We start from the raw sequence: 20,863 nt of genomic DNA, 5'->3' as shown, positions 1-20,863 counted from the left end.
GAAACAATTTAAAACAGCAGACTTAAAATCAAAACATCATGGAGTGGCGGTGGGGGGTGAAGGAGGGGAACCACTCATTGAAAAGCCCAACACCACAGACAGCATTCTGGAGCCATTCAAGCACTGAAAAGGTAGGCATTCCAAAACTAGGTGCACCATTGAAAATGGTGTGCTTCTAGCTGCTATTCACCTCACCTCAAAAGCAGGACGGTGGTGGAACAGGGCCTCAAATGATGATCTTGAGGGATCGCTAGGAACATATGGGACAGGGTGGTCCTTCAGGTACTGCCGATTATCTCAAAAGATCACAGTAAGGAACCATTAGAGGAGCATTGAATCTGCAAGTGCATGTCTTCAGAGATAGCTTTGTCAAGCTGAGAGCTCAGATGGAAGTTCATGTGCTAGTAATCCCAAGGAGAAGATCCACTATGACTGCACAGAGCCTCCATCTACTGTGGTCTAATTTTCATATCTGCATATTTGTAAGAATAATGGTGTCCCTTCCCAGTAGCCCAGTTGATGCCATTGGCGTAAGAAGTGTGTTCGCCTTTGAGGTACAGGCCATTCAGGTTGGAAGAGTGGCAGACACTGTACCACCAGGCACCCTTGTAGGACACCGCACAGCTTCCTGTGTCATGGATATCATTATCCTTGTCCAGTGTAGAGAAGTTCATGCCAGTATGTGTTGAGAAGGAATCACCTGAAGGGAGAAAAGAGGGGAGAGGGAATATAGCAAAGGAAACAACACATTTCCCCTCTCCCCTGGGATTTTATGGGAACATTTATAGGCTGATCTCTAACACCTTTTGAGTGAGTAATAGGTAGATCCAGACTTTGGGGCAGTGAATGCTAAAAATGAAATGATAAGGGACAAGGGGGCTGATGGAGCACCCTCCAGTTTACCTACAACCAAATCCCAGGAAGAGGAGCCCTACACAGGGACATCAGATTGTGACAGATCACGACGTCAGAGACCGATTGCACCAGATTTACAAAGTTTTCAATAGCCTTACAATGTCATCGTTATTTCCAGTCCTTTCTGTCCTGTGAGTGGGCCAGATAAGAAGGGCTGGCTACACCTGGGCCCTGCCCTGTCCATCTCCGTGGGCTCACTGGCTCCAAGTGACTGGATCATGTGTGAGTGTTAAGTGCCGTCAAGTTGCTTCTGACTCATGGCTATCCTATGAATGAAAGTCCTCCAAAATGCCCTATCTTTGACAGCCTTGCTCAGATCCTGCAAACTGAAGACTGTGGCTTCCTTTATTGAGTCAACCCATCTCTTGTTGGGTCTTCCTCTTTTCCTGCTGCCCTCAACTGTTCCTAGCATGACTGGATCATATTGACTGCAAAAGACTGAACCATGTTCTCCGCTGACTGCATCTATAGGCTCTGCTTTTCATCTCAACATGTAACAACCATGTGTTTCCCACTCCTTGATCTGTGTGTCTATGTGTATATACACACGCGTACAGAATATGCAGGATTACCCCGCCATACATCAGATGAAGTAAATTCTTGCTTATAAAATCTCATCCTGCATTATTAGTGTAGGATGTAGCCCCAGCCCTATGGGGCACATGTAGCCCTCCCCTAATAGCAGTTCTTCATGAGTGGAAAGGCTGCTGATGGCTGTCTGGTAGTGGCAGGTGACTCTCATGGGCACAGTAGTGTGCCTGGGAGGGAAAAGGAAAATACAATTCTTTATGCTGCTGCAGGATTATTAGCCTTGTTGCCAATGGCAGGGGATGAGGAACTTAAACCATAGTCCCACCTGATTTAGCTTTCCTCATTTTAGTTACTCTGTTCCAGACCTCTAATAGGGCATAAGAACATAAGAAAGGCCCTGCTGGATCAGACCAAGGCCCATCAAGTCCAGCAGTCTGTTCACACAGGGGCCAACCAGGTGCCTCTAGGAAGCCACAAACAAGACAACTGCAGCAGCACCATCCTCCTGTGTTCCACTGCACCCAAAATAATAGGCATGCTCCTCTGATACTAGAGAGAATAGGTATGCAGCATGACCATTATCCATTCTAACTAATAGCCATGAATACCCCTCTCCTCCATGAATATGTCCACTTCCCTCTTAAAGCCCTCCAAGCTGGCAGCCATCACATCCTGGGGCAGGGAGTTCCACAATTTAACTATGCGTTGTGTGAAAAAATATTTCCTTTTATCTGTTTTGAATCTCTCGCTGTCCAGCTTTAGCAGATGACCCCGGGTTCTGGTATTATGGGAGAGGGAGAAAAACTTCTCTGTGTCCACTCTCTCCAAACCATGCATAATTTTATAGACATCTATCATGTCTCCCCTTAGCCGCCTTCTTTCCAAGCTAAACAGCCCTAAGCGTCCTAACCGCTCCCCATAGGACAGTTGCTCTAGTCCCCTGATCATTTTGGTTGCTCTTTCTGCACCTTCTCAAGCTCTGTAATATCCTTTTTTTAGGTGTGGTGACCAGAACTGTACACAGTATTCCAAGTGTGTTCTCACCATAGATTTGTACAAGGGCAGCATGATATCAGCAGTTTTATTCTCTATTCCTCGTCTAATTATGGCCAGCATGAAATTTGCCTTTTTTACAGCAGCCGCACACTGGGTTGACATCTTCATTGAGCTATCCACTACCACCCCAAGATCCCTTTCTTGGTCTGTCACTGCCAGCACAGATCCCATCAGTGTATATGTGAAGTTGGGATTTTTTGCCCCAATATGCATCACTTTACACTTGCTCACATTGAATCTCATTTGCCATTTTAATGCCCATTCTTCCAGTATGCAGAGATCCTTCTGGAGCTCTTCACAGTCTGATTTTGTTTTAACCACCCTAAATAAAGTCTTGAACCCATTCCAAATGTTAATTTTGTTAAAATATTTATACCCCACCTTTTCCATGGCTCCAGGTAGCTTAAAAATTCAAAATATACAATAACCCCCCACATTAATTCCCTTCCCCCTAAAAGGGCCAGCAGCCTACACACCATTAAAAGCCCTTGGAAACAGAGGAGCCTTGCAGCGTCTTCCAACAATTCCCATAATGGCTCCCTCCTCACTTCCTCAGGGAGTCCATTCTCTCTTATAACATTGATATTCATGGATCACCAATGAAGGTGCTTCGCAACAGGTTCAAAACTTATAAGGAAGAATTTCTTAACACAAAAATAATTAACACAAGGAACTCACTATCATAAAATGTGGCTGTGTATGGCCACAACCACAGGTGGTGGTGGTGGTTTTTTAAGAAACACACAAATCCATAGAGAAAAAACCTATCAGCGGCTGTTAACTGGGATACCTATGTGGAATTGCCATGTTCAGAAGCAGTGTGTCTCTAGTTATCAGATGCCAGAGACAGAAAACAAGAGATGTTCATCACTTGCATATCCTGCTGGAGACCTTCTAGCGGGGCAGTCTTCAGAGTCTTATTCCACTTTGAAGCAAATGCCCCCAGATAGAATTCTCTGGGTAACTCACCCATGTTACCACCTAAGTACGCTCCCACTTGCAGCTGGTAGTTTTCCTCCTCACTCAGGATGCGGAAAGTGGTGTACGCCGCATAAGTATTCGTGTCATTGAAGTCCCTGGTATCGATCCGTAGCTGCTGTACTCCTGATTGTCAGAAGAATGGAAGATGTGAGAGGAGGAGCATTGTTGGAGGAAATCTTGAATTGAATTCTGTTTAGGGTTATAGTGATACAGGGGATTCTCATCCCAGGGGAACATGGATCATACTGGGATTATGGGCCCAAGGACATAGTAACAGGAAATGAGATGGAACAGGCTATTTGTTCTCTTCACTGTTCTTGTACAGGATGTTTGGGTGTTGCACAGACAAACCTGTGATGACAGAGCCAAAAGAAGCCATTGATATGGTCACAACTTTTGCTATATTTAGGGTTGCCAGCTCTGGGTTGGGAAATACCCAGAGATGTTGGGGGTGGAGCCTGAGGAGGGCAGGGCTTAGGGAAGGGAGGGACTTCAATGGGGTATAGAGTCCACCTTCCAAAGCGGCTATTTTCTCCAGATGAACTTATCTCTGTAGCCTGGAGATCAGTTGTAATAGCTGGAGATCTCCAGCCACCACCTAGCGGTTGGTGACCCTAGCTATATCACAGTCATTTTGCACAATTATACAAATGGTGCATTTTATTCTTTATCCCCACAACCTCCCATTCAGAGGAATTACGTCCACCATCAGTATGGAATGAATGAGGCAGGAAGGAGACTGCTTTCCTAAGAATCTCTCGCACACACTCATTTTTAAAACGGCACAGTGCAGTAGTCTTCAGAACAGGGAAGAGAAACACTTTCTGTTCTTTGCTACTTCACACAGTTTAATTCCAGGGCAGGGGCCTGTGTCCCCTTTGTGTAACCACAGGAGGCACATCTACAAACTCTGGAATGACTTCAAAGCTACGAAGAAAAACGAGGTTGCATGATATTCCTGAATTTTATTGTGAATCTGAAAATGCATTTTAAGCTGAAAGCAAATGGAAATTTCATCTTATGGGTATCAGTGTGTAGAACGCTGTCTTCATGGTTTATTATGTGAGTGCGTCTGGGGGGGAGGCTCCTTTGATATATTAAAAGACAGACTCTCCAAGGGCCAATTCTAATCCTATCTACAAAGTAGTTCCAATAAAATGTATCCCACTGCAATATTTATCCTGGTCCTGCAACCGCCTTTCCTCCCTAATTCCACAGTTGATCCTTCTGTACCAGTATTCCAAAGTTTCCATACATAGATTCCATGGCCAAAAGTGAGCTACAGGGATCCATTCCCTCAAGCAACATCTTCCTTAGAAATCCACAGTTGCTTCCTCAGTTCCCCTGGGATGCACCAACACTGGGAAGAAATGGAAACACTGCTTTACCAGAATTTGTGAGAAGATGGACTTTATCATTGCCCAGCCAGAATTCAGAAGCTTGGTTCCCAAATCCTTTCTTGTAGGACTGCCAGCCACGGTAGAAATCCACTGATCCATCCTGCCGCCTCTGGAATACCTGAGGGCAAAAGGAGGTTATATCCCAGTGCTTCAGTGGAAAGGCAAGCAGCTGCTCTGGGTGGGTGGGTGGCTCTTTCAGGCTGACTCAAGGAGTCCCAAACTGATCTCACTCACAGAATAGCAAGATGCACCATGATCGCTCTTTGCTCAGGTCATCTAGAAGGACCGTGTCTTTCTGTGCCTTTCTGCACACAAGTAGTAGAAGACTCCCCCACCTTGATCAAAGACTCTAAAGTTCAGATCTGCAGATGCATTTGTTTAATGGATTGAGACTGGTTGTTCTGAACACAGCAGTCTCCTCCTGGGACTGGGTTTTTCTTATCCTGCCCTACAAACTTAGTCTTGCACCATTCTTGCTGGCAAGGCTTCTCCCAAGGGATTCTCACAAATGCAGAATTTTTGAGGATCCTCTGACTGGCTGTATAAAGGGCCTTTTTTCAGTTGTGTCCTGGGGAGGCTAATTTAAATTGGCCTAGTTCTAGAGCCCTGTCGTGCAGAGTGGTAAAGCTGCAGTACTGCATTCGAAGCTCTGCTCACGACCTGAGTTCTATCCCAACAGAAGTTGGTTTCAGGTAGCCGGCTCAAGGTTGACTCAGCCTTCCATCCTTCCAAAGTCGGTAACATGAGTACCTAGCTTGCTGGGGGTAAAGGGAAGATGACTGGGGAAGGCACTGGCAAACCACCTCATAAACATAGTCTGCCTAGTAAATGTTGGGATGTGACGTCACCCCATGGGTCAGGAATGACCTGGTGCTTGCACAGGGGACTACCTTTACCTTTAGTTCTAGGACTGGATAGGCTGGAATAGTGTAGGGTTTTCTTTAGGTAAGGATATTTAACAAGTATCCTGAGGCATCTCTTGATGGAGGGAAGGGGTTCCTAAGCCAGCCTCCCACTGCTTACCAGGTGGGTGGGGGGAGGTATTTATTATTTAGTTAAAAAACATTTCTATGACACCCGTCCACCCAAACAAAGTCTCCAAGGGGGCAACCATCAAAACATGTATACATTAAAAACATTTAAAATAAAGAATATATGCAATATATTAATAAAACATATACACACACCAAACACCAAAACAAGGGAGGAGGGCCAATAACAGTTATTGGGGGTATGCCAAACAAAACAAACAAGTCCTCACCCACTGGTGGGAGACGACAATAGAGGGAGACAGATGAATCTCCCTGGGGATGGAGTTCCAAAATTTTGGCACCACAAACAATAAGCCCCTTTCTTGGGTTGCCACATGTCCAGCCTCAGATGGTAGAGGCATCCAGAGCAGGGCTTCTAAAAATGACTAGAGTGGACAGGTAGGTTCATGCAATCCTTTAGGTATGCTGGCCCCAAGCAGTATAGGTATTTAAAAGTCAATATCAGCACCTTGAATTGGGCCCAGAGGCAAATTGGGAGCCAGTGTAGATGGAACAAGACTGGAGTGATATGATCCCTACCACCAACTCCAGTCCACATTCTGGCCATAGAAAGTATGTATCAATTGTAGCTTCTTGACAGTCTTCAAGGGTAGCCCCACATAAAGAGCTACATAAATATCTAAACTAGATATTACCAGTGAACCGGCTCCTTTAGAGAAAGTGCAACTCCATCCTGAAAAGGAGATTACCTAATTCCTGGCTCAAACCTTCCCCCATCAGCAGCACCTCCGTTTTGTTGAGATTAAGTCTGTTAGCCCTCATCCATTTCCAAACTGCTTCCAGGCACCCATTCATTTTCCACAGCCTCTCTGGGATCTGCTAGAAGCGTGAAATAGAGCTGAGTATCATCTGCATATTGGTGGCAACTCAGCCCAAATCTCTGAATGGCCTCTTTGCAGTGACTTTACATAGATGTTGAAAAACATGGGGGCAAGATAGAACCTTGCAGAACCCCATAAGCCAGAGGCCAAGGGGCAGAGCAGCAATCACCCAGCACCCCACTCCGAATTACCTTCAAGGTAGGAGCAAAACCATTGCAGAACAGTTCCTCCCAATCCCAACCCTGAAAGATGGTCCAGAAGGATACCATGATCTATGGTCTCAAAAGCTGCTGTAAGGTCCAGGAGAATTAACAGGTTGCACTCCCCCATCCATCTGCTGGCGCATGTCTTCCACCAGGGCGACCAACACTGTTTCAGTCCCATAAAAAAAAGTAAAGGTCCCCTGTGCAAGCACCGGGTCATTCCTGACCCATGGGGTGATGTCACATCTCGACGTTTACTAAGCAGACTTTGTTTACGGGGTGGTTTGCCAGTGCCTTCCCCAGTCATCAGTCCCATAACAAGGTCTCAAATGAGATTGGAACAATCTGCTTCATCCAAGAATACCTGAAGTTGCCCAGTTATCACTTGTTCAATAGCTTTGCTCAAGAATGGTATATTTGAGGCTGGATGGTGGTTATTCAACTCTATTGGGTCCACAGTAGGTTTTTTAAGGAGCGGATGCACCACTGCCCACTTCAAGGCAGGAGTGATCACCCCCTCTCTCAGTGAGACATTTACTGTCTCCCGGACCCAGGCTGGCAGCCTCTCCTAGCAGATTTAAGTGGCCAGGAGGGGCAAGGGAGGTCTCAAATTCAGGTGGGAGGTCTCAAATTCAGCCCTGTCCACATTTTCAGACTGTACAAGCTGAAAGGTATCTCACACAACTGGAGAAATCAACACCCTGGGACCATCTGATCCTGCCCTTGCTAATGTATAGTCCAAGTTGGAATCATAGAATCGTAGAGTTGGAAGGGACCACCAGGGTCATCCACTCCAACCCCCTGCACAATGCAGGAAATTAACAACTACCTCCCCCCACATCCCCAGTGACCCCAACCCTCCCCCCGCCATGCAGGATCCCACAATCAAAGCACTCCCGACAGATGGCCATCTAGCCTCTGCTTAAAGACCTCCAAAGACGGGGACTCCACCACCCTCCGAGGCAGCACATTCCACCGTCGAACAGCCCTCATCGTCAGAAAGTTCTTCCTAATGTTTAGGTGGAATCGCTTTTCTATTAGTTTAAATCCATTACTCCGTGTCCTAGTCTCTGAAGCAACAGAGAACAAGCTAGTTCCCTCATCAACATGACATTCCTTCAAATATTTAAACATGGCTATCATGTCTCCCCTCAACCTTCTCTTCTCCAAACTAAACAAACCCAACTCCCTAAGTCTCTCCTCATAGGGCATAGATTCCAGACCTTTGACCATTCTGGTCACCCTCCTCTGGACACGCTCCAGCTTGTCAACATCCTTCTTAAATTGTGGAGCCCAAAACTGGACACAGTATTCCAAGTGAGGTCTGACCAATGCAGAATACAGTGGTAGTATTACTTCCCTTGATCTAGACACAATACTTCTATTGATGCAGCCCAGAATTGCATTGGCCTTCTTAGCCGCCATATCACACTGTTGACTCATGTTTAGTTTGTGGTCCACTAAGACTCCCAGATCTCTTTCACATGTTGTCAAGCCAACTCTCTCCCATCCTGTACCTGTGCCTTATGTTGTTTCTGCCTAGGTGAAGTACATTACACTTCTCCCTATTGAAATCCATTTTATTGCTTATGGCCCAGTTCTCCAGTCTATCGAGGTCATTCTGAACTCTGACCCTACCCTCCAGGGTATTAACTACCCCTCCTAACTTGGTGTCATCTGCAAATTTGATTAGCATGCTCTCTATTCCATCATCCAAGTCATTTATAAAAATATTAAATAGTACCGGTCCCAGGACAGACCCCTGTGGTACCCCACTGGTCACTCCTCTCCAGGATGAAGTTGTGCCATTAATGAGCACCCTTTAGGTTCGGTTGGTCAACCAATTACCAATCCAACTAACAGTAGCAGTGTCCAGCCCACATTTTACTAGCTTTGTTTCAAGAAGATCATGGGGGACTTTATCAAAGGCTTTACTGAAATCAAGGTACACTACATCTACAGCATTCCCTTCATCTACCATACTTGTCACTCTTTCAAAAAAAGATATGAGATTAGTTTGGCATGGATGCAAGAAATTTTATCCACTAAGTACTTAGTAAAATGAGCATAGCAGGCTGAACAACAGTCCACCTCTTCCTGTAGGCTGGGACCTAATAGGCCCCTGTACACCCAGAAGTGTGTGTGTGTGAGAGAGAATGAGAACAAGAACAAGAGAACAGTGTTGGTACAAACCTGAAACCAAGGAACAAGAAAACAGCAGGACAAAAAGAGGTTTCTTTTTCCTGTGGAGTCTCTAATGTCCTGGTCTGAAAAAGCTTCCACCTGAGGAGCTTGTGCCTCAGTCAAATTGATCGTTTCCTCAAGGAGATCTAACTTACCAACCATCCTCCCCCATCAGTCTCCATGTCACAGAAGACCGTCATTGCTTTCCCTGTCACCGGATAGACAGTGTACCAGCCATTCAGTGTCTCTCCGAGTTCTAAAAGCTCTTTGCAGTTTCTGGCTCTGGTCTCTAGAGGAAATGTTAGAAAGGACAGTCTGGACAATATCTCACAATATCTCACTTTTGGAAATGTCACATGAGTGAACCTGTCACTGTGTTAACTGGTCTTGTGTCAGTTTATTAAGGGATCTGGAGAATGGATGGAGCTAGATTTGAGTCCAGTATCACCTTACAGACCAACATTTGCAGGGTATAAGCTTTTGAGAGTCAAAGCTCCCTTTGTCAGAGGTATGTGTGTGTAAGGTTCCATCAAGTCGCAGCTGACTTATGGCAACCCTGTAGGGTTTCCCTGGCAGGAGACTAACAGGTTTGCCATTACCTTTCTCTGCACAGCAATACTGCATTTCTTTGTGGTCTCCCATCCAAGTACTAACCAGGGCCGACTGCTTAGCTTCTGAGATCTGACAATATCAGGCTAGCCTGGGCATACAGGTCAGGGTGGAATTAAATATATAGATAGCAAAGCCCAAACATCTCCCTCCCTCCTCCCTTAAAAGATGCCTGCCACTTATTCTCTGCCCCCTTAAAAGATGCACGATAGAGGCCATACCGAACATTACTTGGTCATATCAAAGGCCATACCAAACATTACTTGGTCATATCTACATTACAAGGTCTTTCAGATTTATTTTTATGCAGACACAGCTTCTCCCAAAGAATTGTGGGAATTGTAGTTTGGTGACAATGCTGAGAATGATCCATTCGAAAATCGTAATGCCCATACCTCAATGTACAGTTTCAAAGGGTAACTGAAGGGACGGAAAGATGGAATCCCTTTAAATTAGTGGTATTGATATGTTCTGTAAAACTTGAACACAGGACCCTTCAAGCTTGAGCTTTCAAAAGTCCTGGTTCTATATCTATATATTCAAGTGCTGCTAGGTGCAGTGAATGCGTAGAATACAGAGCACCCCATTGATGTGTGTGTGAATGGCCAACTTAGGGATGACATCTGCAGTCATCTTCCATTAGCTTTGAAAGAACTATCAGGGTGGCACCAGCTCACCCACCAACCTGTGCTCACTAGTAATGAGATGGTGAGTCGACATACCTTGCTGCTGGCAGCTGGCACAACTGACTGCATTTCCTGTAAGAAGAGAAAAGCAACTGCTCATGAAGGGAACACAATATGGTACCAAAAGCATATGAACAATTAAAGCAGGAGCTGTTTCGGACATTCCACATGAGTTCTTCTATTGTGGAGGAAAATGTGACAGTGGCCATTATTTGGGACTGGGTTTGGGGTCACCATGAATTATTTGCGACTCAACGGCATGTTCTTCTTCTTGCAGAGATCTCAGACAACATAAAGCAGGAAATAGTGGGAGGTCAGCAGCATCACTTGTCAACTTGCACCCCTCCCCCCATTCACCCTCAATGGAGTTCTAGCCACATTACCTTGGTCTCCTTTCTCTCCCTTGGGTCCAGCTTTCCCAGTTGCTCCACCAGATCCTCTCTCACCTGAGGAAAAGAGATTAGTGATGGAGTAGGGAACATGGTAGAAGCAGCCTTTCCATGTTATGCAATGGGTTGACAGAAGACAGGGATAATCAGATGGCAGAACAAAGGAGTATGTCAAGAGGATGGGAGGGGAATCTGGTTTCGGGGTCAGACATTTAAAATCATCTCAAGATTGTAAGAACTAGGCTGAATGGCAAAGAAGTGAAGAAGGATTTTCACTCCTAGCCTATGCCAGCATGGCCTGAACCACAGAGGATGAAAAAGCTGATGTGGGAAGGACCATACTATTTGGCAGACTCAGGGGGTCTCATCCTCACAGATATGGGACAATGTGGACTCCATCTACGTGGAAGCAACTCTCAGCCACACCCATAAAATACCTGATGGAGGAGCTGTGGATCAGTGAAAGAGCCCCTCCTTGGCACGCTGAAGGTCTCAGGGTCAGTCCTCAGCATCACCAGTTAAAAAGTGTCAGGTGATGGGAAAGAAAAGTTATGCTGTCAGCTCAGCCAACAGAGAGAGCTAGACCAGTGGTCAGCTGCTTCCACATGGGAACGATTTTTCGTCTGTTTTTTTAAAAATTGGCAATTGCTAGATCACTATAACTCAATCGATTTCTCCAACCCACTAGTTCCTTTGACCTGGAATTCAAAGGAACTAGTCGATGGTGGCAATAGATCATTATAACATTTTTGTGCTATACTGATCTATCAATTGCTGATTAAAACAAACGAACAGAAAAAGTTGTCTGTGGCAGCCAAGGAGGATGGCAGCCATTGGGGCGGAAGCAGGGAAAATGGCATTGATGAAGGCAGGGCCTTAAAAATGCGTATGTTCCCACATACATACTGTACAAAGGTTCTTCGACTATGATATTTTTCAAAAGATTACATCAAACCAGATTCAATAAACATTGCAGCCAAAGCAGAGGAGAAAACAGAAAGTGGACAATTAGGGCGCAATGTTGTGTGGATTCTTCATGAAATCCCACTCCAGTCAGGATACCAAAGTGAAGCAATATCTCCATTTGTATATTTATTTTCATTATTCATTGTCCACTTTTCTCACTGAGACTCAAGGCAGATTACACAGTGCAAGTCAATACAATCAACAGGATGGGACATCCAATAAACAGTGCAATAGGATTTGAGGTTCAGAAATCTGAAAACAAGCAGAAATCTGAACCAGAGCTAAAACAAAACATATGGTTTAACATCACATCTTAGAAATGCCTTCCTAAATAATTCAGTTTTGCATAGTTTGAGGAAAGCTAGGACACTGGGAGCATCCTAACCTCATCAGGTAGGCCATTCCACAAGGTGGGGGACCACAATGGAGAAAGCATGTGTATGAGTAGTTGTTGATTTTGCCCATTTGCAGGGTGGCACCTACAGAAGGCCCTACTCAGATGAGTGAAGCTGTCATGGCAGGGCATAGGGAGAGAGGCAGTCCTGCAGATATGAAGGACCAAGACCATGAAGGGCTTTATATATAATAGCCAATACTTTGAGCTGAGCCTGGTGATTGATGGGCAGCCAATGGAATGACTGCAGAATGGAAGTAATATGCATGCTCCACTTAGCTGCTGATAATAAGCAAGCTGCAGAGTTCTGCACCAACTGGAGTCTCTGAGGTGACTTCAAGGGGAGATCTATGTAGAATGCATTGCAGTAGTCTAGTCTTGATGCTGCCATGGTGTGGATCCACGTGGCCAGTTTGGCTGTGTCAAGGTAGGGCTAGACAGTGTTTATTGGAAGAAAGTGTTTATTGCAGCTGCATTAACTCGCTTTTCCAGCAGCAATGCTGGATCCAGTGTGACCCCAAGGCTTTTAACTGAGTCAGCAAGGGTCAGCTGAACACCACTGAAAGTGGGAAGCACAACATTGTTCAAGATCTCCACCTTCTCAATCAGTAGGATAAGTTTCAATTTGTTCACTTTGAGCCGTTTAACCACAGCAGTCAGGTCAGTGGTTCAACACTTCTACTGCATCACTAAGGGATTTGGATAGAGAAATATAGAGCTGGATGTCATCAGTTCCAAAGCTAAAAATGATTTCTCTTAAAGGCTTTACATAGAGGTTGAATAACAAGGGGGATAAAATTGTGCCCTGTGAAATCCAACATGTCAACTCCCACACTGAAGATAGTTTATCTACAAAAACCCTTTGAGTCCAATCCATGAGGAATTAGTTAAACCAGGGGTGTCAAACTCATTTGTTACAAGGGCCAGATATGACATAAATGTCACTTGGTTGGGCCAGGCCATGCCTCACCAGCCCAGATCGGGACTGGAGGGGGTGGCTTCCTCGGCTGGCTCATGGGCTGGATAAGAGCTCCCAAGGTGCCGAATCCGCCCCTCGGGCCTTATGTTTGAAACCCCTGATTTAAACCATTCCAAGGTACATCTCTCAATACCTACTTCTGCCTCCATGTGTCTCAACAGGATGGCACGATCTGTTTACCAAAGGCTGCAGATAGCTCCATTAAGAGCTACAAAAAAGCATGGCATTTGACTACATTCAGATGAGGTCATCGACTAAAGCCACCAGAGCCGTCGACTAAAGCCACCAGAGGGACCTGGCAACCCCACTAATTAATGTGGTCCTTACATGATTTTAGCTGCCAGGATGGGCAAAGATCCAGGGCACAAGTTGTGGCCTTCACAGATCCCAGGATCCTGTCAACATCTATCATGTTAACTGGGTCCAAATAATCCATAAACAGACTAGACAAAGTATTAGATATAACTTCTGCCTGGCCTATATTACATTCAGCATTTAGATCAGAGCATATTCATACGATTTTATCAGCAAAAAAACATGTGGAAACAACCAATACAAGTAAGCCTCATGTGAATCCACCTCTGACTGAATATTTTTAGGGCAGGGAATATCTTTCCATTATTCTACTCTGCCCCCCACCCCTTGTAAATACAGACCACAGCCTCTTGGGTCAGTGTTGATCTTTCCCCCACAGTCTTACTCAGAGCAAATAATCTCCCTAAGCTGCTCAGCACCAGATCTTAAATGGGCATCTTCTCACCTGGGGGGCCCTGAGGGCTTGAGTCACCCTTAGCACCAGGCAATCCGTTGATTCCTGGCACTCCTGGAAGTCCTGGTGTGCCTGGCTGGCCCTGGAAGAAAACCTTGTCTGCTCCACATTGGGATAAGCCTTTTAGCTCTGAAATAGGTAACAGATTATAAATGAGAGAGTATATGAAGTGGTGTTCGTAAGACAGTTTTCCTTAGGGACTAGTAGCCTTATGATAAACAAGGATATTCTTGGGATGCTCAGGGTCAGGGGGAGGAGGGTGCAGTAGACAGTGCTGGGTTTTGTGGTGGGTCAAGGTCACGTCCCTTTGCCCCATCTGTCAGCTTGACGCACCTTGCAGAATTGTTGCAAGGATAGTTGCCTTCCCTGAGCATTTAGAACAGAGTGGGAGAAACGGAGTAAAAATCAGTGCAGTTAGTAGACTAGGGTTGCTATCACCCCAGAGAACTCCTTCCCTGGCACTGTGTTGCATATCTCTTTAATTATTTTTGTGTCAATTCAAAAGTTCTAACGCCACACATTACACAGTCAAACCTGACATTGCTGCTGAAAGTATACATGATAGAGAAATGTAGCAAATCTTGGCTATAATAATAATAATAATAATACCTGAGATGTTTTTAAGTGTGCATGTAAAATGGGGACACAAGTATTTGCAATAATAATAATAATAATAATAATAATAATAATAATAATAATAATTGCAAATACTTGTGTCCCCATTTTACATGCACACTTAAAAACATCTCAGGTAGACACACACAAACACAAACCTATAATGTATCAATACAACCTTTGATTCTGTTTTTCAAACAGAAACCTGGGCTAGCCTGTGTGTCACGTATTAGACTGAGGCAATGTGTGTGTTTCTGAGGGTCTTCTCAAAGCTTAAAAGTCAGACTTTTGTAGATTTCAATTAAACTGCTTAGATATGTATCCTTGTCATTCCAGTCTTGGGCTTGAAATTGGTCAGGGCTGACCAGGAGAAACTTGATCAGTCTGGGGCTTAAACAGAGGAATGACAGGAAAATGATGATGGAGTTGAAAGGGAGAAGAAAAGCAAATCAGTTTTCTTTTTAAGGAATGTCTCTTATTCCAAAGTTCATCACCACCATAACTGCACTGTCTGTTGTTGTTTTTTAAATATATTTCTATTATTTTTCAACAATTATAACATATTCAGTTGACATTACCTTCCATATAATGTAAAAAAAGGACTTTAACAAATTCTTAGGCATTTGTCTTCAACATTAAATCAAATATAATATAATGAACTTCCCCACCGACCACCTCTCTCCCATCATTAAACTGGTATCTCCTTTGTACTAATATCTTCTAATCCTGATACTTTGTTATTTTAATATTATAATTCCCCCTTATATTATTCCTCTTCGTAAATGATAATAACACAATAATATTAATAAGCAGGGGGAAAAGCTAAAAAACCATTAAAAAAAACTACACATAGTACTTTTAGTACATTATTTTCCAAGCCTTCATCTCTGTCAGTTATAGTGGATTAGATCTTAGAAAACTTTATAATCTAAGAAAAAAGCTAATTTAATATTGTAATGGTTCTACTTCCCCCCTTCCCTTTATAAAATAATTTTTAAAAAGTTAGTATTCTTCCGGCTTTCTAGCCCTATAACTGCACTGTCTGTGCCAGCACTTTTGCTGCCTCCAGATTCTCATCTATCTCATCTATCCCACTTCCTGCTACCAAGCTTCAAATCTGTCCCCTGAAGCTATTAATGGAATAAACAGTGAGGGCCTTCCTACAACCCACGTAAAGGCTCCTACGCAGCTAATAGCTGTGCAAAAGAGGTTTTGGGAAGCATAGTTTATCCCATTCCTGCAGCAATGAGAGAAGTCGTTTTGGTCAACTAGGACTACACAAGGCTTATCCTGCAATGAGTCCAGTTATCCGGCAAACACATTCACTTGGCATTCCCCTCCCATTCACTCTCACGTGCACAGCAGGTGGCTTCCGTCTCCTGTCCATAGCTTCCGTTCTTCTTAGACACAAGGATCAGGAATGCCAGCACCACCGGAAAGTTAATCCAGACGGTCATCTTGCCTTGCTGAAGCCACTTAGCTACCCCTTTGAACCTCTTACCAAGCAGCCAGGGCTGACTCGCCCTTATATGCTCTCTGCAGAGAAATGAGGAAATGCTGAAAATTCCCATTGAAAGGACTGTGCTGAACACCTTGTTTGTGCAATGACTTCTTTCACAAGAGTAAGCGGAGTTCACAATGTTCAAGGATAAAGCAGACTTTTAGAACAATGTTTGAAATCCCTGAATTGGGAAACATAGCCAGATCAGCATCAATCTTTAGTTTTTTAGACATAATTCTCCCATAACTTTGAGAGAAATATTCATTTTAGGAATCTATGATAGACATAGAAGCCCTTTCCTCCTTTATATCTGTGTGCTAATTCATTTCGTATTTGGTACAGTATCTATTACACATGTTCTGCAAATGAGCCTGGACTACAAATACCAAACAATTCTCTATTACAAATGGGTCATTGTACAAATTACAAGCTGTCATGATTCAATAGATCTGCACTGTACAATTCATGATGCTTCATTTAAGATTATTTTTGTACATTGTGCTGTAGGAGAGGTTTCATGAAGACATTTTTCAGATTGATTTATATATGGGGTTGCCAACATGTAACACAAGAAACACTTGATCTATTGTGGGGTCAGGGATTGGTATAGAGCATAGCCTAGTGTATCTGGACAGTCAGTAAAATCAGCAGATTCAAGAACTTCATTCTGCTGATCATGTTAGGTTGGGGCTTGGAGATCTCCAGGAATAACAACTAATATCCAGATGACAGAGATCAATATCCCTGGAGAAAATGGCAGCTTTAGAGGATAGACTCTATGGCGTTATATGGCTTCGCCCCTCCACAAATACTGCACTCCTCAGGTTCCACCCCTGAATTGCCAGGAATTTCCCAACCTGGAGTTGGCAACCCTAATATCCTGGCACCAAGAGCAACGTCAGGATGTTTGGCTAGAAGAGGTAATTGCTAAAGCTTTCAGTGTTTAAAAGAAATTGATGGCTGAGATGTTACCAACCTCCAGGTGGGGCCGGGGGTTCTCTTGGAATTACAACTGATTTCCAGACTACATAGATCAGTTCCAGGGAGGAAATGACAATTTCTGTGGCTCTACATCCCCACTAAATTCACTTGCCTTCCCAAATTCTGCCCTCCCCACTGGCACCTTCCCCGAACCTCTATAACCAACCAGTGACCACCCCTCTCAGGCCCAGCCTTCCTTTTCTTTCTTCTCAAATGGCTTTCCTATCAGAAGCATCAAAGCCTGAGAGTTAAATGAAGAAATACATTTTGATAGAGCATCCTTCACAGCTTTCTTCTCTGGCTCCACCATACTTTTCCCTAAGCAGAAGGGGCAAATTACTCTTAACAACAGATATGCACCCTTTCAGTCCAAAAAAGATCCCATCCTCCCTTCGTTGCAACTGAAGCTCCTTCTAAAAAGTTATAACTTCTCTTAGTACATCTTGCTTTACAATATCTCAAATAACCATCATCTTCCCTAACCAGTGTACATTAACCTCCCTCTCCTTTCCCAGCCACAGCATAGGTCACTGAGGGATTTTTTGGGGGCAGGAGGTCACTGGGGCAGAGGGCAGCAGAGGAGGGTGGATGTGGAAGTCAGATGTCCAAGCCTAATTTCTCTCCCCAGGTCCTGTGGGTTACAGGCTCTTTCAATCAAGGGCAGGAATATTGTTCCTAACTATTCTGAATGTTGGGGTAGCAGCCATCAGAATGTTTGGATCCAATAGTGGTCTTTGGGCAAGGAATAGATACTTCCTTACTTTAGAACAGAAATAGAGTTGCTACTGGAAGATGCGTTGCTCATTAGTCATGGAGTTCTGTGCACGATCCCATCCTATTTATCAGTGCCAGCAGCATCACTCAGCAGCAATCCATTAGGTCTCACACACTTCTGTTGATGAAGATCAGTGGCCTGTTTTCAGGAATCTGCCACGGAGGATCGCTGAAGGCAATGAATTAGTCCTAGCTTGCATAAAGACTTTCCTGAGCTTAGGATTGTCAAGACGGTCCAGGTAGTTTAAATGGAAATTAGGTGGAAGTCCAAAGTATTGAGGTGAGCAAATTGGTGGCGTTAAAGGAAATTTGCGCTGGAACTCGTGATTGACTAGTCTTTGTTTTATTAGACTTAGGATATAACTCTAGCTGGACAGAATCAGGGAGTCCAGGTCGATGCCCATCTGGGCAGTTTGCTTTTTTCTTTTGATTGTTTATTCAGAGCATTCAGTCTAGTAGGGGTCTTCTAGTAGGTATTTTAACAGGGTTGATTCCCCCGCATGATAATGGATCCGTAGACAAAATTTTATGGCAGATGACCAGGCCCTAGTTGTTACTAATTTTTGATTTGTTTCGGAGCAGACAGTGAGATAAGAGACACAATTTGGGAGCCCTACAAGACGTCTGAGGAAACGGCATTAGATCCGTTCCACTTCATCGGAGTAGGCATGAATCCAAATTGGCACAGTGTATAGCAGTTGTGACAATTAGGGCTGTCAAAAAAAAAAATTCGGTACAGTTCGGATTCGGCCGAATTTGGCCCTTGTGGCTTCGGTACGTGCCGAAGTCTGAACTGCCCCACTTCGGATCCGTTCAATTCGGCGGGAATTCAAAGTTCGGAAAAAAAATTCGGCCGAATAAAGCCATTAAAAACACAACCGCGCCTTTCCGCGGCTCTGGGGGGGGGCATTTTTGGGCTTAGAGGTCCCAAACTTTCAGCAGAGCTTCAAAGGACATATATTGAAAGACTCCCCAAGTTTTGTAAAGATTGGGTCAGGGGGGGCTGAGATATGGGCCCTGAAAGGGGTCCCCCCCACCCTTAATGTGTATCTCTCCGCAGAGCTTGCCGCCCACGCACAAAGCTCCCGGCCCGACAAACAGCTGATGAGAGCAAGGGCGGGGCAGGTGCTAAGAACTTTGCAAAGCAACACAACGGCAGAGCAACCCCTTTGCAAACATGCAAAGGGCGGGGCAGGTGTGAAGAATTTTGCAAAACAATACAACTGCAAAGCAACACAAGCACGCAATGCAATACCTTTGCAACAGTGCATAGCAACACCTGATGCCTGGGAGTTTGCATACCATGGAAAGGGACAGAGGCAGCTAGCTATGCATAATGAGCAGGAGGGGGTGGAATTTCTCCTTTTGCATTGGACTTGGGACCAGGCAGATGCATTCTTTAAGTCACCATTTGAAAACCAGTTTTGAGCAAGCATCAAAATAACCTAACTGATCTTATGAATGAGGAAAAACCTGAAGAATAAAAATGAAGCCCCCCCTCAAACCAGGGAGAGAGAGGCTGAAGGGGGAACGCACACCCCAGGCAGAACCGGCAAAAGCCCCCTTTGGCTTCCCCCCCGCCCACCCACAGAAACTGCTCCCTCCCCACACACACACACAGACTCTGCTTTCCCCCACACACACACACAGAAAAGAAAAATTATAGATTAAAGCCCCCAAAGGGGTCTTACTGTGGCTGTCTTCTGTTCCAGCAGGAGGGGCTGGGAGGCTGGGTAATCCAATATGATTCCATTTGTATCCAATATAAGATCCATATGTATGCATCTCTCGAGGGTGATCCATTCATCCCAATAGGGAAAAGGGGAAAGCCCATATCTCGGGGGGCCCTGACCCAATGTTTACAAAACTTGGGTGGTATCTTAAAAAGCCTTGACTGAAGCTCCGCTGAAAGTCTGGGGTCGGCACACCCAAAAATGCGCCCCCTGCAGCCATGGAAAGAGAAAAGGGGGGGAGCCAATATTTCAGCCCCCACTGAACCCATCTTTACAAAACTTGGGTGGTCTCTTAAGAGGGATTCTCTGAAGCTATGACAAAAGTTTGGCGGCTGCACCCCCAAAAAAGCGCCCCCTGCAGCCACGAAAATGGAAAAGGGGGCAGAGGAAAAAGGGGTGGAGCCCATATCTCGGGGGCCCCTGACCCAATGTTTACAAAACTTGGGGGGTATCTTAAGAAGCCTAGTCTGATGCTCCGCTGAAAGTTTGGGGTCGGCACACCCAAAAATGCGCCCTCTGCAGCCATGGAAAGAAAAAGGGGGGGAGCCCATATCTCGGGACCCCCTGACCCAATGTTTACAAAACTTGGGTGGTCTCTTAAAAAAACCTGTCTGAATATCCCCTGAAAGTTTGGGGTCAGTACCCCAAAAAATGCGCCCCCTGCAGCCACGGAAAGGAGCGAATGTGCACAAGCACCCCCTCACACACACATGAGGATTTCCCTCTCTCTCTCTCTTTCCCCGGCCGGCCGCACATCAGCTGATTCCTCCAGTACTCAATCCTGACTGATTGGCCAGAAGAAGACCCAGCTTGGCCACCGATTGGCCGGGGGAGGAGAATGCTGCTTACTGAAGGTTATGCTGTTTACTGACGGCCCGAATTGGCCGAATTTATTCGTGAACTCCCGAACTCGCTGAATTCGGCCCCCCCGGTTGCCCGCCAGTTTTGAGTTCGGTTCCTCCCGAACTAAAAACCGCCGAATCAAGGGAAATTAGGCTGATTTTCAGTTCGGGCCGAACCGAATTGACAGCCCTAGTGACAATACTTTCAGACTGAAGATTTGTAGTGCTGCTGGGATTTGTTGGTTCCCTTGATGGTAGAAGAACCTTACTATGGCTTGTGCTGAACATCTGGCTTGGTTCACTGTGCGTGTTTTGTGCTGTGTCCAGCTTAAATTATAGGTAAAAGTCAGACCTAGATATTTGAAACTCTTGACCTGTTCTAAGGTGTTGCTGCCGACTTTCCAATTATAATGTCTCCAGATTTTGGCAAAGACCATAATCTTTTATTTTTCTGCATTGATGGTAAGCCCATTTTGTTGCCA

At 44.9% G+C, this 20,863-nt stretch overlaps 1 protein-coding gene across 1 annotated transcript; it reads right to left on the bottom strand.

The window, feature by feature from the left end:
- Positions 1-449: 449 nt before the first annotated feature.
- On the bottom strand, positions 450-16,007 carry LOC130479585 (veficolin-1-like). The gene is made up of 8 exons (XM_056851981.1): positions 15,905-16,007; positions 13,927-14,064; positions 10,822-10,884; positions 10,475-10,510; positions 9,299-9,432; positions 4,872-5,001; positions 3,472-3,606; positions 450-700 (listed from the first exon to the last, which is right to left on the bottom strand). Exons 1-8 carry the CDS (start codon positions 16,005-16,007, stop codon positions 450-452), a joined length of 990 nt encoding a protein of 329 aa, XP_056707959.1.
- Positions 16,008-20,863: the final 4,856 nt, after the last annotated feature.

This window comes from Euleptes europaea, chromosome 6, assembly GCF_029931775.1.
Source record: "Euleptes europaea isolate rEulEur1 chromosome 6, rEulEur1.hap1, whole genome shotgun sequence".
In the NCBI taxonomy this organism is placed as follows: Eukaryota; Metazoa; Chordata; class Lepidosauria; order Squamata; family Sphaerodactylidae; genus Euleptes; species Euleptes europaea.
Note: the sequence above shows the minus strand (reverse complement) of the source record. Positions and strands in the feature narration are given on the sequence as shown.